Genomic DNA, 19413 nt, shown 5'->3' on the forward strand with positions numbered 1-19413 from the left:
GCCACGAACAGTTATACTGATTTTTTTTTCTAAACGCGTTCACATATTGAGCTGATTTTAAGTAAGTGATTCTACTATGATGATTTACAGATCGAGTTTACCTTTGGTTCCGCTCCGCAATATTTGCCGAAAATAAGGGATGTGGACTTTGAAATGATTTCTTGAAAATAACAGTTATACGGACGTTTTTTTCTAAACGCCATCACATATTGAGCTGATTTTTAGTATGTGAGTCTACTATGATGAGTTACAGATCTAGATTACGTTTGATCCCGCTCTGCTGATTTTTGCCGAAATTACGGGTTTTGGAGTTTGAAAATTTCGTTTAAATAACAGTTATACGGACTTTCATTCTCAAATTTCCACTCCTAAAAATGACTTCCAGCCTTTTTTTGCGAGCGGGCCATTCTTGTCGTTCCGACCAATCTAGTTTAATTAATTCCTTTCCGGTGTAAATGTTAATTTAGAATCCCGATATTAGTGATTAAGTTTTAACTATAGTTTATGCATGCAATCCCTATTGCAAAAGTTCAGTTCTAAAATATTTTGTTCATGTAAATGTTAACATTTCCACAACAAACTGAACGAGACTAACATTCAATAAAAAGAAAAGAAAAGAAAAAGGAGCAGTTAAAAAGAAAAAGTCTAACCGTTTGGAATTAAGAATGCTGATCGAAATTCCTATATCAAGACACAAAAAGAACAACAATGACTTCAAACATTGGATGTGATAATAGTCACAGTGGGTTAATTTTTGTCTCGCTTGTGACGAATGCGAGACGAGATCTGGAAATTTTATACATATCTTTTATACAGCTGCATGATGTTTGAAATTTCCGCCAAAGCATCTGACCTTTACCTGTTTTCGTGATTCATTGGTCAACTTTGAGTTTTCGTGATCATTCACTTTTATTCTGTGAAGAAATGATTGCAATGTGTACATGCTCGTACGGTAGGGTTCAATTGGAATTTACATCAATTTCATGGTTTATTGTTCAACGTTTCGTGTTTAAAGTTAGGTCCGTTTGTCAGATACTATTAGCTATAGGTCAACAATATTTGATATATGGAAAATTGGTGTACATGACCGTCTGGAAAGGATTCATCTGACCATTACCTGATTTCCATGCTTTTGGTTGACGTTAAGTTTTCATGATTATGTCCGTGTCGGTGTATGGAATGATTGCAAGGTGTACATGTCTGTCCAATAGGACGGTCTGGAATTGACATTTTCATTTTTTGTTGGTCAACGTTCAGGTTCGTGATAAGATCCTTTATTAAGATACTGTAATGTCAAATGTTTGCAAGGAGGACACGTCCGACCGGCATGGTTCACCTGACATAGACCTCATGTTCATGGTTCCTTGGTGACTTTAAAGTCTCGGCAACAGAGGGGTAAACCAAGCAGATATCTTGTATATCCCATTTGGAAGTTATGTGATAACACAAAAACAAAATATACACAGAACTTGATTGAATTTCATTTACACCAACAGAAGTTATTATATTAAATCATGTTTAGTATTTTTTGTTGTCTTGTAGTCATAACTAAACTGTAACTATTCTGCCCTAATACGGCCACTGCGATTAGTTAATAAGATAAGATTATTTGTATTTTATTAGTATTTGTATGATACAGCTCGGTGTGTTTGATTGTTTGTAGTTTCTACAATAAGTAACATCCGATTTGTTTTATTACTGGGAAGAAGTACATTGATTCGTGTCATCAAGTTTCCTCATGTTTTATGTCTTCATACTACATAATTTGTTAGTGTCAGATATATGCTGTGTTCAATAATGTGATGTATGTTTAGGAGCGGATCTTATTAAGTTATAAATTTTGTGTCTGTATCATTTGTCATTTTAAACAATAAAATCTGCTTAAGCAAATATTATAAATAAATGATGAAGAAAACAAAAACCAAAAACTAAATGGAATTGAAGCTACAACAGCTTTGATAAATATATATATATATATTAGAAATCACAAATTACATTAATAGATGACGAAGTCGTAACAACACTAAGAACATTTATATGACTAGAACAAATTCATTCCTAACTTATTGTCTACTTTCTATATGGTAAATACATTTTCAATGATAAAATTCTAGTCTGTGCTTTTTAAGATAACTGTGCCTGCCAAACGTTTCTCCGCATTCTTTACACTTATAACGAGGTTCTCCAGAGTGCACATGCAGGTGATGTTTCAACGTTGACAACTGTGTAAATGATTTGGTACATATACTACATGCGTATGGCTTTTCGTTAGTGTGAATTCTCCGATGAGAAGTGTAAGAAGCGTGAAAAGTAAATTGTTTATCGCAAAAATCACATTTATAAGGTTTTTCACCGGTATGTAATCGAACATGTCGTACGAGATGATGCTTTTCGCTAAACTCTTTTGGACAAAAGTCACATTTGTATTCTCTCGTAGCTGATGGGTTGTGACATTTCATATGGCGAGTCAACTGGTGGCGTTGTCCAAAATATCGGCCACAGATCTCACACTTGATAGGCTCTTCTTTGTGTAAAATTTCTCCAGTGTGAACACGACTGTGTCGTCTGAGATGACTCATTTGTTTGAATGAGAGGTGACACAGATCACAATGAAAAGGTCGTTCGCCTGTATGGACTCTCATGTGATCCTCAAACTCTCTCTTTTCCTGCACAAGCTTTCCACACACTCCACATTTAAACTTAAACTTTTTATCCTCGTTAGTAACATCACCGTTGTGAGATCTTACATGGTTATCTAGTCGGCTTTTCCTTCCAAAAGTTTTGCCACAAATATCACATTGAAATTTCTTATTGTGATTTGAATCTCCTGTATGAATTTCAATATGCCTTTTTAAATTCCAGTTCCTTGAAAAGCTTTTATAGCAAATTTTGCATTCCAAAGTTTTATTTTGTATCAATTTACCTAATAAAATACCATTCTCAGATTCCGTTTCCTTTTTGCTTTTTTGAAAGACATCCATTTTCTTTCTTCTTTCTGGTGTGGCCCCAGTATGCGACAGTCGATGTCGGATCATTGTGTACCTGTCAGAGAATATTCGGAGACAAACGTCACACTCGGCTCGCTCTTTCTGAGAATTTTCCACATCTTTTTGCAGGGCGGCAATAGTATTAATTTCAGGTGGTTTATAATCACTGTTATAGATTTCAATCTCGTGAACTGTAAATACCAGATCTAATGCACTTGTATATTCTTCTTTAATTTTATAAAATAACCTAACACATTCTTCAGTCACGTTTATTTCGTCTTCCATAACTTCTTCGGTTATTTCATAATACTCGGGATCTTGTATAAAGAAACTTTCATCGTCTGTTTGGATCGTCATGATCGGTAGAATCTTCCTGTAAACGAAAAATAACAAATAACTATGCGTTGATGGAAGATTTTATATAGTCTCGATTTTTATGCCCCCGCAACTGAAAGTTGGGGGCATATTGTTTTACCCATGTCCGCCCGTCCGTCTGTCCTTCCGTCCGTCCGTCCGTCCCATTATGGGTATATAGCTATTCCAGATAACTCCTCCTACAGTTTGAATGCTAGGAAGTTTTCACTTTGCTGGCTGTTTGTACATATATTGAAGGTGTGCATGTGGTCAGGGTTTTGATTTTTATTGATATTTGCTTTTTTGGAGAGAGTTCAACTTTGTCATTTTTGGAGTATATACTTTTTCACTTTGCTGGCTGTTTGTACATATATTGAAGGTGTGCTTGTGGTGAGGGTTTTGATTTTTATTAATATTTGCTCTTTTGGGAGATAGTTGAACTTTGTCATTTTTGGAGTATATACTTGCATAAGAGGTGCATTAAACCGTTTCCGGATAACTCCCCCTATAGTGAACCATAGACAAATGTGCTCAAATGCTCAACTTTTTGTATTTTAGAATAACACTTTGCATCTGCGGGGGCATCATTTGTGTCTCCCAGACACAATAATATCTCAAAGAAAGTCCTACATTGACTTTGTTATAATACAGTTACTTCAGAGTGGAGTGCGGGGGATTACTTTGTCTAGTTTTATGCATAACTTTTCTAGACTCTGTGCGATTTAGAGGATTTGTCTATCATTGGCAACCGTACGATGACCTCTTAATGTCTTTTAGTTTTTTAAAAGGTTGGACCTTAGTTCCAATTCTTTCCTAAGGCATGACCGGTGTAAAGCCGTGTGAATTACTGCATCTTCATGCACTGAAATATAGTTCCCAGATACTTTCCACACACAAGCGAACTGAGAAAAAAACTGTGTTCAATCTTTGGAGTTTTGGGGGCAATCCATCATTTAGCTAGACTAAGACCGATTCGAAAGTAGTTCTTAAATAATCCATAGTTTCTAGTAATGTGTACGAGACGAATTTATCGACCATCTACTGCATGTGTGTGAGACCAATTTATCGACCATGCATCTTATTGTATAAACGTCTCTCAATTCGAAAAGAAGGAACAAAGACAAAGAAGCGACTGCTTATAGAACATAGAACGTTTGTGCTTTTTAAAACTAGGGACCCATGAAAATATAAGAACATGGGATTTTTTTAAAGATACGTAAGTTGTAATGTTGTGACGTTTTGGTAGTAATATATAATGTATCGATAGAAAAAAAATTATATTCATTGTAAAGTTCTAAACCAATCTGATTAAAATTTATATCTATCGATACTCGCGTGCTCGTCGAATGCTTCAATATGAGCAGATTGACTACTAAATGTAAAAAAAAAAATAGCGGGAAAATTAGTTTTGATATTTTGAAAAACTTTCAAAATTCGCATATTTAACATAAAACTAAACGGGATGCAGATGCTTATTTAGGGAGTGCCTCCTTAAAATCAAGTATTTATCAACTTGCTGGCTAGATTGGTAATTAAGGTAATTGTGAGTAAGTAAATGAAAGTACGTATATTCAATACAATCAATACATGATAATCAACAAAAAATTAAAACAAAGGTAAGTTTTAAATTTTCAGCCCCTTTTTTTAAAGTTTCTTGTCCTTGTTTCCGTAACTTGGTTTACTTACGTTAAGTTACAAATGTTTCTCTTCCACTATAGTGTACAACAGTAGCTCTAGATGAAACCACAACTTCACAAATATATGATAAATTGGAGTACCATCGACTGATATGTACAATATTTAAATGACTCTTGATCTTAGTAGTGATCTGTCAAATTTTAGACAACTCAATTAGTATCCACTAGCATCTTTTACTCTGTCATTATTTATGGTTAATTGATTAGATTTGTGTTATGAGTTTGTGTTCAGTCATAGGTTGTTGTATACTGGGGATGTGTATAACGTAAGCTAAATATTAGGTCACAGTAAGCTTAATATAAAGCCAATGTTGATATGACACGACAGAAGACATGTTTTGTTGATAAAGATATTTTGATAAAATTGTTAGCAACAATTGTAGATTAAAAAAAAGAATAAAAATTCGTATTTTTGTCGTGCTGTTTAATATTTAGATAAATTGCCTATATAATTTTTAACATTTTTATCAGGCTAGTTAAAACGGAACTGGTTCTAACTTCTAGTATTTTATTTTCTAAGCCTCGAATCTACATTACATATTTAAATCAAAGCATCGTTGATGTTGTGATCCAGCCATATTCATAGCTAGTCTGATATTCTTTCTGACCATACTTTTATCAATATTTTTCCAATCTTACTGTTAAATTTCAATGTTATTACCCACAGGTAGGGAATTTCGCAATATTGATGCAAATAATGATATATATATATATTGATATTTCAATTTTAGACTCAATGTCAGATATTTTTTTTTATAAATATTTGCAATTTAATGGTATTGACATGAATGGAAAGTGAAATCGTCAAACAAGTAATATATTTTTTAATATGCCATTAATCATAACTGGCTTAATAATTTCCAGAAAGAGGCCTTGGAAATGCACTTTCTCAACAACAAAATTGAAAAAAAAAAATAATAACTAATGTTTATCTAAATTTGTGTTCATTCTTCACTAAGAAAAAATACATTTCGAATTCCTGTATTCAAATTTAAATGTACAAATACCTAATGCTGAGATATTTCCAATTACTGTTAAATAGAAATATAATGGGATATAAATGTAGAACAAACAAATTAATTTTATTGCAGAAAATGCTCAGGTAAGAGTTACATAATTTTGTTTATTGTTTCAACCAAATTTCTGATAATTGTAACTAATTAATTAGATCTTGATTATTGACTTATGTCAGATGATAATGACACTGATTTTACAAGTGAAATAAAATTTGCTTGCATTTTTTATACATAATTTTACATTTTTTGTCTTTTCTTTGAAAAAAAACCACGTCTGATTAATCATTCAGCTAGCTAGCAAAACTAACAGAATATTTTAATGTAGTGTAGATCAAAATAAATAATACATTTGTAGGTTTACTATTGAGGTCAAGAATGTGTGTATTCAGTTAGGTGTGTAATAAATTGTGCCTATTTTATTATGTAACAGGTCATGAGATATTAAATGTGGTGAATTAAGACTGGGGTTGTTTCCAATTAATACTTACACCTTTGAGTGTAATTATTAGAAAATCATGACAGTTTATAATCATACTGACTCTTACTTGCCTATGGAAAGAATTAGAGTTATCCCATTTTAAAAAAGTGTGGGAATCAACTTAGATATATTAATACACATGTTGACCTAAATTTCATAGAACAAAAACTTACACAAGCATAAGATAATAATAAAATACTTTCAAAAATTTTTATCAACTGATTCAATTGATGTAAAAATACTTTTTCAATTTATTTCATAAATAGTAAATCATAAATTTTGATTTACAAAGGAACTATATGCAAGTGTATATCTAAAATAAAAGGGTTGTTCGACCAATCTTTTCTTAATTTAAGGGCAAATAACATGTCAAAAGTTGGCAGTTGATGATTAAAATGGTGTAGAAAGATTCTGCCAGTCATAAAAACACATAATTAGTTTCATGACATGTCTTCAACTTAGTATTCTGCACCATCTCCAAAAACAGAGTGATCGCATAGATCCAGCATGGCTGAATCAAAAATCCAGCGTTATTTGGTAATTACCTGCAATGTATTGTACCCAATGGTTTTAACAGTAAAACTATACAAAGCCTTGTTGTACCATTTTGTACCATACACTACATTTTTTTAAGTAATTCAAAGAGAACACATGTAACCAATGCATATAGGAACTATGGAGGCAAGACACAACGAACCTCTGACACTTTTAATTCAAACAAAAAAATTTGTTGGAGGAAAATAAAACTAGAGGCTCTAAAGAGCCTGTGTCGCTCACCTAGGTCTATGTGCATTTTTTCTATTTACAGTTTCTCTCTATCTTAAGTTTTTGCCCAAAACACAAAAATTGGTAAAAATCGTCATCAAAGAGCAAGAACTCTTAAAACAAGTCGACTAACGATTTCGACCATGTGACTTATTTGTAGATCTTGCTAATCATTTTTGTAACATCGCGATGACCGTGAGGGCATTTCGATGTATTGCTATCGCCTAGATTTCCATTACGTAACTTTCGTTTTGGGTTTGTAACCGATCTATAAACATGATAAATACGCGGATATTAACGATTGCAAACTAACACTCCTTATCGTTTGTTATAAATACATCTCTTCAATGAATACTGATAAAAATATTTTTGTTAAGAACATAAATTGATAACATGAAAATGTTTTTTCGTTAGATATATATATATATATATATATTGATAATATCTATGCACACATACCGAAAAATTGTGTTAAAGCATGCGGAAGAATATCTCAAGAACGTTTTGCGACAATCCCGACAAGGACCGGTAACTCTGTAATTGTTTTTGCGGGAAAATATGAATGCCTACTTATATCCAATCTTTTAGAAAAATCGAATTTTTACAGAAGAGTGTCCACCATGCACTTGCACTGCACTATTATTAGAATAGTATAATAGAATAATATACAAATGGATGAAAATTATATATATATGTAACTGTTATATTAATATAATATATAACAACAAACTAGTATATACTGATTTGTATCACTACAATCATGACAATATAATAGTTATTACGGTGAGGTCGAATTTCCTGTCATTTATTCATCATCCACGCACGAACTTGTCTCAGAAAAAAATATATCTCTGTACATTAACCTCAGTTTCAGGTATAGAGATGTGACTTTTTTCTGTGACAAGTGCTTTTGACCATCCACAAGAACTTGCGGTCATCCGATGTTCAGTACTTCAGTACTTTGATTATTTAAAGTGTTTATTTATCTACTCTAGTTTTCAAGATAATATGCAAATTAATGACAATGTATTAAATTTAAAAAAATACATGTTCTTCTTAAAACATCTTTGCACGACTCCATCTCGCTAAGCAAATCTATTGGTAAGTCACAAAAAAGTATTTTTTAAAAACAAAAAGAAATATAATTTTTTTTATCAAAAAAACTAATACTGTAGATATGTCCATCAAAACGTTTAGTAAATATACTGTTTTTCTGTCTTTTACAGAAATTGGGGGTACCAGAATTCTCAAAATCAATACAGTCATAATTTACATTAGCGATATTGGACATTTTTTAAAGGATCAGTCATTACAGAAATGCCGTATTACAGTACCATAGTATACACCTCGACATTTCAATGCTTGTGTTTTTTAAAATGGCTAAGTTTATCAAATTCCTCTCCGCATTCTGTGCACGTATAACGAGGTTCTCCAGAATGCACAAGCATGTGAAGCTTCAATGATGATGATTGTGTATATGACTTGTCACACAAACTACACGTGTAAGGTTTCTCATTTGTATGAAGTCTACGGTGAATAGTCAAACCAGAGTCAGTAGTAAAGCATCGTCCACAAAAATCACATTTATAAGGTTTTTCACCAGTATGTAAGCGAGCATGTCGTACGAGATGATGCTTTTCGGTGAACTCTTTTGGACAAAGGTCACATTTGTATTCCTTCTTAGCCGGCGGGTAGTGGCATTTCATGTGACGAATAAGCTGATGATTTTGTCCAAAATGTCTACCACAGATTTCACACTGTATAAAACTTCCTTCGTGTAAAAATTCTCCCGTGTGAACACTACTGTGTCGTCTGAGATGGCTTTTCTGTTTGAAAGATAGATCACACACGTCACACTGAAAAGGTCGTTCGCCTGTATGAACTCTCAAATGGTTCTCAAATCCTCTCTTATCCGGCTCTTGTTTTCCACACACTCCACATTTGAATTTTAACTGTTTATCATCTCTTACAACATCACCGATGTGAGATCTTTCGTGATTTACAAGTAGGTAAATCTTCTCAAAAGTCCTTCCACAAATCTCACACTTAAATTTCTTACTATTACGTGATTTCCCTCTATGAGTAGTCATGTGACTTCTTAAATTGCTGAAACTTGAAAAATCTTTGGAGCAAATTTCACATTCATTACTACAATCATTTGTACTAATCTCAAGACCATTATCCGTACCGATTTCATCATTTTCTTTCTCAAACTTTACGTGCCTTGGCGAATCCCCAATAAGCGAATCTTGTGCGCATGTCGAATGACATTCAGATACAGATGTTACATTAAATACAGATTTGACTTTTTCTGTTCTATTATCCTCAATATTAGTCTGTTTGTAATCAGTTTGGTATACATCGGGCTCTTTCTTCAGTCGAACTGTATTTATTTTATCTGTGGCACTCGTATATTCTTGTTTTATCCCACAAAAACCTTGCACATTTTCCATTTACTTAATATTGGTCATCGACTTCGTTGTCTTTTCTCTGTCATTGAACTACCGTTGTCTTTGATGAAAGTTATAACTTTTGATTTTAAATATTCTCTGGAAATATAAAAAGTCGATAAATTACAATATAGGACAGACCAACGATGTAGATTATTGTAGGACGGTCCTAAATTTCAGAATGTTTAAAACTAAGGATTACTCTGAATTCAGAATGATACGATATATGGAAATGGGGGAGGGGTGTAAGTGTTAATAGCAAAAACAACTATATACGCAGAATGGTGCTCTACATTATAATTCACTAGACACAGTTATTTCTATGTACCAAGTAAAAGTTTGGGTTGCAACCCTTAATAACCACTTACAGATAGAAATCGGAAAGTGTCGTGCATTGCCAATCTGATAAAAAATTCAGATCTAGTGTGACTCGCGTACCATAGTCGAAGCACAGACTGGTTTTAAAAAAATAGTACATTGAAGATACGCACCAAGATTAAATAAATGAGAAAAAAAATATGTACAATTTATTATATCTATGTGCTGCTGTTACTTTTTCCTCATCAAACAGAAAGTGTATGAGCTACCATCAATCTGATTGATAAACTCTGCAGCGATCAATTAAAGAAAAAAAATGCTTCAAAATCAGACTTGCGTAACCCTGGACGTTTTTTGTCGAGCCTTCGACTTTTGTCGAAAAAGCGAGACATAGCGATCCTACATTCCGTCGGCGTCGTCGTCGTCGTCGTCGGCGGCTGCGGCGTCCACAAATATTCACTCGGTGGTTAAAGTTTTTGAAATTTTAATAACTTTCTTAAACTATCCTGGATTTCAACCAAACTTGCACAGAAGCTTGTTTATGATCATAAGATAATATTCAAAAGTAAATTTTGTAAAAAAAATTCCACTTTTTCCGTATTTTACTTATAAATGGACTTAGTTTTTCTGCCAGGAAACATTACATTCACGCTGTGGTTAAAGTTTTTGAAATTTTAATAACTTTCTTAAAATATCCTGGATTTCTACCAAACTTGGAAAGAAGCTTGTTTATGATCATAAGATAGTATCCAGAAGGAAATTTTGTAAAAAAAATTCTATTTTTTCCGTATTTTACTTATATATGGACTTAGTTTTTCTGCCAGGAAACATTACATTCACTCTGTGGTTAAAAGTTTTTGAAATTTTAATAACTTTCTTAAACTATCCTGGATTTCTACCAAACTTGGAAAGAATCTTGTTTATGATCATAAGATAGTATCCAAAAGTAAATTTTGTAAAAATAAATTCCGTTTTTTCCGTATTTTACTTTTAAATGGACTTAGTTTTTCCGCCAGGAAACATTACATTCACTCTGTGGTTAAAGTTTTTAAAATTTTAACAACTTTCTTAAACTATCCTGGATTTCTACCAAACTTGGAAAGAAGCTTGTTTATGATCATAAGATAGTATCCAAAAGTAAATTTTGTAAAAATAAATTCCATTTTTTCCGTATTTTACTTATAAATGTACTGAGTTTTTCTTCCAGTTAACATTACATACAGTCTGCAGTGTAAGTTTTTAAAACATTTATTAGATTCATAAACTATCCTGGATTTTTACCAAACTTGGACAGAAGCTACTTACAATCAAAAGATAGCATAGAGAGGAATATTTTTATTAATATTTTTCCTTATTTTTGTTGAGCCTGCGATTAACAGCAAAAGTAGGCGAGACACTGGGTTCCGCGGAACCCTTATTATTTTTTTTAAATTCGTGATGCATGCGTCTATATCGTATATATATGGTAAAAATAAAGAGGTCTATGTTGAAGATCGTATGTTTGCCCCAGATGATCTAATTGTAGTTTAATTAAAAAGAGATTGCATTATCAATAGAAAGAACACATACAATAAAGGCTGAACTAGAGCTAAAAATACAAATATTTATGTTACATAGAAAAGGGGATCTTGTAGCTTACTTTAGTGCCATATTAAAATCTGTCTGTACTGAAATATTTTAACATGTTAATTAGTATACAGTGTAAACATTCCATCGTGTTACTGTGTGCATCAAATCATAATTATGTATTGTAAGTTTATCACTGTGATAACACGATGCCCATCAAGGCCCCTTAATTAGAATAGTAAATGTTCTTTAATCTTTAATCAGTGGAAGTAAGTAGAAAACACAATATCGAAAGCACAAAAATGAGGCTAAAAATGCAATATTTGATGATTTTGCGGTATTGAAAGAAAAACAGATGTACTATGTAAAGGGAGACAACCCTATATAATTTTCTTTTCTCTGTTCACAGTGAAAAAACTGTCGGGAAGAAAATAACAAGCGAGATGGCAGGAAAACGCCATATTGATATCATAAACAGAATTATTTTATGCGCCCATATTATTACACCTTGACCTTTGCAGTTTAATCACATACCTGATTGAATTTTATATATTAATCTGATGATGATCCATTCCACGTACGTGTTCAGATAAATGTGGAACACACTAGCAACATCTCGTCCAATGAAAACACAGTATATATTTAGCCTTACTATCTTTTTTAATTTTTGCTTTCTATATATAATTTTGAAAATATTCTGCTCATACTGCTGGTCAGATAACTATGATTTTTCGATACAAGTTAACTTACACACTTAATAATTATTATATTTTGTCGATAAAATTTACTAAAATGTTTTAAAAATAAATATTAATGAAATACCAGTGTCCACCTCCTGCTTCCCGCTTCGATCTACAGTGTATAGATGTAATACCCACTAATGTGAATTGTGTGGAGTTAAACCTCTGTATTTTTCTTTCAGTAAAGAGAAGGAGGTATACTAGTAGATTGAACATTTTCAACTATGTAAACCACTTATTGTTGGGAGAAAAAAGTAGTCCTATAATATAGGCCTTCGTAGGTATATATCGTTGCAAAAATCTAACAAGCACTTAATTGCTATTCCCGGAGCTCTGTCTATCTGTATTTAACATATCATTTTCTCCTTAAGGGCCCATTTATGGTAAAGTAAAGAATTCAATATTTTTCTTTATTAAAGATTGATAAAAAGAACTCTTGAATTGACTTGGAGAAACATGTAATTAATCTTGAGACTAGCATCTAGTCTTGTGTTCTAATCTTTCAGCTCAAATTTGGATAGTATTGAATTAAATGTATAGATAAATGGGCTCTAACAATGACTACATGGAGAAAAAAATGTCTTAAAATAATGAGAAAGAGAAATAATTACGGTTTAAAAACGGTTAAACAAGAACCATCTTAGTATTTGCATTTGCCAGAAAAAAAGAGCATTTATTTCGGGAACAGTCAGTTTCTCGGAAGCATTTCTCGAACACGAGAAATAAGTATTTTTTTTGCATTTTGGTTTGCCGTTAAGGAAGTATGATGATTTCCTTTTTTGTTGTCCAATAAAATTCCTTTGTCTACCCAAGTCCGACTGTCAAATAGCACTGACTAACAACGTTGTCTTCATCATATACTGTCATCTATTATTAAATTATTTATATTTAAATTATCAACAGTTTCGTCGATGGTATATTGGTATCATGCTCAATTGCGTGCAAGATGTCATGTGTTCGATTCCCGACCGGTTCGGGTACGTTAATGTCTTTTGGGAGTTAGACCAAAGACCGTCAGCACAATGTTTACTGGTAGGGTGATATGTCTTATCACACACCGTTGGCTAATATAATAGATTATAAAAGATTCGACTCAACATGTGTATCTATATATACATATGAAGTTTACATGTGAAGTTTATATATGCTTGTTATCGTTAGGAATATGCATGTTATGTTTGCCGCTGGATGCTTAGCAGCAATCATTTAATCATATTGAATCTCCCTGTCTCTTTCCTGAAAAGTCGGTTCTCCCAAGATTAAAAATCACTTATAGTGCTGATAAAATCCATAATACTAGTATTTAGATTTCATGAAAAAAACCCAAGAATCATATGGAACGCCACAGCTGTCTTATGTGGAACTCTGATATTACTTTATGTTGTTTTATTATTACTTGATGATATTTTGTCTTTACTTAATATGGTTTTGACATTACGTAATGATGTTTTGATATAACTCAATATGGAATAGTCATTACTTAATGATATTTCGATATTACACGATATGGTTTCGTATTGACTTGATATAGTTTTGTCATTACTCAATATGGTTTTGTCATTACTCGATGTGGTTTCACCATTATTTAATGTGGTTGTGTCATTAGTCAATGTGGTTTTAACATTACTTGATGTGAATGTGACTTAACGTTATGTAGTTGTTTCATTACATGATGTGGTTTTGTTATTTTGTAATGATGATTTGCCTATTCTTTATATGGTTTTAACATTACGTAATGATGTTTCAAAATTTGACGATTTTACACTACATGATGTGTTTGTTTCATTATTTGATGTGGTCCTGTCATTCTTTGATGTGGTTATCCCATTACTTGATGAGGTAAAATCACGTGACCAATTCGGAAAAACCTGTTCTATTTTTAGATAGATTTCCATGTTGTATGTGCCTTGGATGAGTGTGGCCATCCATCAAATTAGAGTTCAAATTAAAGTTCGGGTTACTGTTTGAGTTAAACTTTGAGTTAGTCTTCGATTTCGAATTCAAGTCATTATTAGAATTAAAGTTTTAGTTAGCATTGAGTCTCGAGTTGGACTTCGAGTTTGAGTCACATTTAACTGAGGTAGAGTTCTAGTTACAACATTAAATTTGAGTCACTTTTTGAGGTAGAGTTTGAGTAAGATTCGAATTTAAGTCTCATTTAGATTAATTAAGATTTTGAGTTGAAATTCGAGCTATCTTACATGAGTTCGTAATTAAATTTTCTATCGCGGAACAAGGACTTTTGCTCGGGCTTCCGAAAAGAGGGCCCCGGGGTATGCGTACAAAAGATAAACACTGTTACAGTATACAAAACGCAACATAGAAGTTGAAATAAAGTTAGATGTGGTGTGATTGACAATGAGACAACTATCCATCAGAGTTTAAATGCAGTGGATGTAAGAAATCATATATAGGCAACCGTACAGCCTTCAACACACCGTATAGTCAGCTACAAAAGGCCACCATGCAACATGTGAATAAATTCAAACGAAAAAACAAACGGTCTTATTTATAAATAAACAATCTACAAAAAAAAAAATAACACACATTTATACGACAACAATTGAACTTCATGCTCCTGACTTGGGGCAGGTACATAAAGAAATTGCACGTGGCGGAGTTTAACATGTATGTGAGCGCTAAATCCTAACCTTACATCGGACTGTTACAGTTGTGTAACAGCACAACACGAGAAAAAAATGTAAACTAGACAAAGTGATGCCCCCGCACTCAACTCATTTAACCGCTTATACCCCAAAAATGACAAAAAAAAGTTCAATTATCTCCCAAAAGAGCAAAAAAAAAAACCTGACCAAATGTACACCTTCAATATATGTACAAACAGACAGTAAAGAGAAAACTTCCTAGGTTTCAAACTGTAGGAGGAGTTATGCGGAATAACTATATACCCATAATGGGACGGACAGACGGACGGACGGACGGGGGTAAAACAATATGCTCCCCCCCCCCCCCCAACTTTCAGTTGCGGTGGCATACAGAACAGTTTCATTTGGCTGTTTCAATAGATCGGTATGACTGGGTAATATAAATCCATCGGGGTGATCTCGGATGCTCCAGAAAGGCACCCGTCGTGTTTTTCGAGAAAGTACAAACCCAGTGATTTGGTTTTATTTGGTAGTTTACATTCAAGGAAAAGATGACGGTTTTATGGTTACGACCACTGGAACATGTCCGTCGTCACATATGAAACAGATATTCCAAAAAGTTTATTTTTCAATTAGTGCGAGGTAGATCAGGGAATTCAATTGATTACAAATAAAAGATTGATATTCGTATAAGTTCAAATGATCATTTACGCTAAAAAAAAATCGGAGAATTCTTATTTTATAGTATTGATGCTTTGTCGCTTAGTCCGAGCCCCCCTCCCCCCGTTTCCCTGTAACTTTAGTGTGAGTTGATTTGAAGTGTTTCATTTGTTAACAATAAAGTTCAAGTCTTTTGATTTGTGTCGAGCCTGCGACATCAATGTAGCGGCAGTGAGACACAAAAAACCTATATTCCGTCGTCGATAATGGCGTCGGCGTCTCCATCTCCATTTTTTAAATTTCTATTGAGTTTAACCTTTCATTATACATGTTACTAAACATGTATGCCATGTATATTACTTTTAGAATATCATACTGGATTTGTTTACCTCGACTATTGTATCTGTATTTATATTGTATGTTTCTCTGTAAACTTGTATTTAGTTTTTAGAGAATAAAGTATCTATCTATCTATCTATAGATCGTTAGGTTTCTAGGTTTTTACATTTTTCATTTCGGGACCTTTTATAGCTTACTATAGGGTATGGGTTTTGCTCATTGTTGAAAACCATACAGTTTTGTTTTAGTTAAATAAAACCGAATTTAACTGTTTTGACATGATAAATTTGTAAACCTCCATGAAGTGTTTTAAAACTTGTATAGGAGTTATTCCTCAATTTCAAGAAAAAGCATCTACAGAAAAACCTTTTTTTTTTAAATTTTTTTTCCCCGATAAATGTGGTGATAAATGTACAGCCGATCAACATGACGCTTTTACACTTACAGCAGCAATATCAGGCGAGACACAGGGTTCCGTGGAATATTTTACAAATTTATTACAAAAATACTGCTTCCGTTTGAGAACAACAGGACCAAGTGGTTTGGGATATCCCAATTATGTCCGAAATACTGTAAACTTTTTAATACTTTTTTTCTTATTATTGTCTGCCGTTCCCCTTTTTCATACCAAATAACTCTGAACAACCACTCGAACTTTAACTCAATGGATAGCGATTCCCATCCAAAGCACATTAAACAAATGATATATTGAAATCTGTTTAAAAATAGAACATATTTTTTTCCGAATTGGTCACGTGGTTTTACCTCATCAAGTAATGGGATAACCACATCAAAGAATGACAGGACCACATCAGATAATGAAACAAACACATCATATAGTGTAAAATCGTCAAATTTTGAAACATCATTGCGTAATGTTAAAACCATATAAAGAATAGGCAAATCATCATTACGAAATAACAAAACCACATCATGTAATGAAACAACTACATAACGTTAAGTCACATTCACATCAAGTAATGTTAAAACCACATTGACTAATGACATAACCACATTAAATAATGGTGAAACCACATCGAGTAATGACAAAACCATATTGAGTAATGACAAAACTGTATCAAGTCAATACGAAACCATATCGTGTAATATCGATATATCATTAAGTAATGACTATTCCATATTGAGTTATATCAAAACATCATTACGTAATGTCAAAACCATATTAAGTAAAGACAAAATATCATCAAGTAATAATAAAACAACATAAAGTAATATCAGAGTTTCACATAAGACAGCTGTGGCGTTCCATAGAATCAACTTAGCTGAACTTTGAAATGGACCAAACCAAATACTTTCAAATAATATTTTTATTCTTTATAATCACAGATAGAAGAAATAGAACGTCAAATATCAGAATATGAGGAGAATCTTCAAGATATAGAAAAATCTCTCAGATTGGAGGAATTAACAGACCAAAAGAGGTAAATTAAACGTGTTAAAATATAAAGCGCTAGGTTTCTGAAATCAGCATTAGAAACGTAAAACTGGTATTTAGTGTATTATTCAATGTGTATAATGTTTACCTGATACGTGCTGAAGTCCACTGTTATTTAATACAAATCTATACACTATTGAAATGATAAATTCAATCTCGCCTGCTCTCTACTTCTCAACATTATATAGATAAAACAAAAGATGTAGAGGAACTATAAATATTAAAAAAGACCACAAAAGACTCATTTATCTTAAACAATAGACTATACCATATGTCAAGTTTTATATAAATCCAAGTTGAGCATGAAAAAAGCTGTCATCAAAGCCAAATTATGTGAAGGATAAAAATATCAAGATATAAGAACTGAGGTTATTGACTTGTGACAGACACATTTACTAATGACTGGGTTAATATTGTTTTTAAGTACTCAACCCCTAATAGCTTTTATCTAAATTAGGAGAATAAAAAAATGTGACCATAAAAGAACGTATAAGAAGCAATACTATAGAACTTTGACATTACTGGCTTAAAGGCGACTAAAAAGCATAATGAGTGAAACCAGCTGAATCAAAGATGTTTACTGAGTTACGAACCTGCCACTTCATTCTTTTCAATGACAACAAGACTTCCTAGATGTTTACTGAGTTACGAACCTGCCACTTCATTCTTTTCAATGACAACAAGACTTCCTAGATGTTTACTGAGTTACGAACCTGCCACTTCATTCTTTTCAATGACAACAAGACTTCCTAGATGTTTACTGAGTTACGAACCTGCCACTTCATTCTTTTCAATGACAACAAGACTTCCTAGATGTTTACTGAGTTACGAACCTGCCACTTCATTCTTTTCAATGACAACAAGACTTCCTAGATGTTTACTGAGTTACGAACCTTCCACTTCATTCTTTTCAATGACAACAAGACTTCCTAGATGTTTACTGAGTTACGAACCTGCCACTTCATTCTTTTCAATGACAACAAGACTTCCTAGATGTTTACTGAGTTACGAACCTGCCACTTCATTCTTTTCAATGACAACAAGACTTCCTAGATGTTTACTGAGTTACGAACCTGCCACTTCATTCTTTTCAATGACAACAAGACTTCCTAGATGTTTACTGAGTTACGAACCTTCCACTTCATTCTTTTCAATGACAACAAGACTTCCTAGATGTTTACTGAGTTACGAACCTGCCACTTCATTCTTTTCAATGACAACAAGACTTCCTAGATGTTTACTGAGTTACGAACCTGCCACTTCATTCTTTTCAATGACAACAAGACTTCCTAGATGTTTACTGAGTTACGAACCTGCCACTTCATTCTTTTCAATGACAACAAGACTTCCTAGATGTTTACTGAGTTACGAACCTTCCACTTCATTCTTTTCAATGACAACAAGACTTCCTAGATGTTTACTGAGTTACGAACCTGCCACTTCATTCTTTTCAATGACAACAAGACTTCCTAGATGTTTACTGAGTTACGAACCTTCCACTTCATTCTTTTCAATGACAACAAGACTTCCTAGATGTTTACTGAGTTACGAACCTGCCACTTCATTCTTTTCAATGACAACAAGACTTCCTAGATGTTTACTGAGTTACGAACCTGCCACTTCATTCTTTTCAATGACAACAAGACTTCCTAGATGTTTACTGAGTTACGAACCTTCCACTTCATTCTTTTCAATGACAACAAGACTTCCTAGATGTTTACTGAGTTACGAACCTGCCACTTCATTCTTTTCAATGACAACAAGACTTCCTAGATGTTTACTGAGTTACGAACCTGCCACTTCATTCTTTTCAATGACAACAAGACTTCCTAGATGTTTACTGAGTTACGAACCTGCCACTTCATTCTTTTCAATGACAACAAGACTTCCTAGATGTTTACTGAGTTACGAACCTTCCACTTCATTCTTTTCAATGACAACAAGACTTCCTAGATGTTTACTGAGTTACGAACCTGCCACT

The 19413-nt window shown here is 33.1% G+C and overlaps 2 protein-coding genes across 2 annotated transcripts; both read right to left on the minus strand.

Moving 5' to 3' along the window:
* Window positions 1–2095: 2095 nt before the first annotated feature.
* On the minus strand, window positions 2096–3354 carry LOC127698671 (oocyte zinc finger protein XlCOF6.1-like). Its single transcript, XM_052202270.1, has one exon. The coding sequence runs from the start codon at window positions 3342–3344 to the stop codon at window positions 2097–2099; it is 1248 nt and encodes a 415-aa protein (XP_052058230.1). The 5' UTR covers window positions 3345–3354; the 3' UTR covers window position 2096.
* Window positions 3355–8431: 5077 nt separating this feature from the next.
* On the minus strand, window positions 8432–12242 carry LOC127698683 (gastrula zinc finger protein XlCGF8.2DB-like). The gene is made up of 2 exons (XM_052202287.1): window positions 12166–12242; window positions 8432–9846 (listed from the first exon to the last, which is right to left on the minus strand). The coding sequence occupies exon 2, from the start codon at window positions 9748–9750 to the stop codon at window positions 8653–8655; it is 1098 nt and encodes a 365-aa protein (XP_052058247.1). The 5' UTR covers window positions 9751–9846; window positions 12166–12242; the 3' UTR covers window positions 8432–8652.
* Window positions 12243–19413: the final 7171 nt, after the last annotated feature.

The sequence above is a fragment of the Mytilus californianus genome, unplaced genomic scaffold (genome assembly GCF_021869535.1).
Source record: "Mytilus californianus isolate M0D057914Y unplaced genomic scaffold, xbMytCali1.0.p SCAF_4, whole genome shotgun sequence".
Classification (NCBI taxonomy): Eukaryota; Metazoa; Mollusca; class Bivalvia; order Mytilida; family Mytilidae; genus Mytilus; species Mytilus californianus.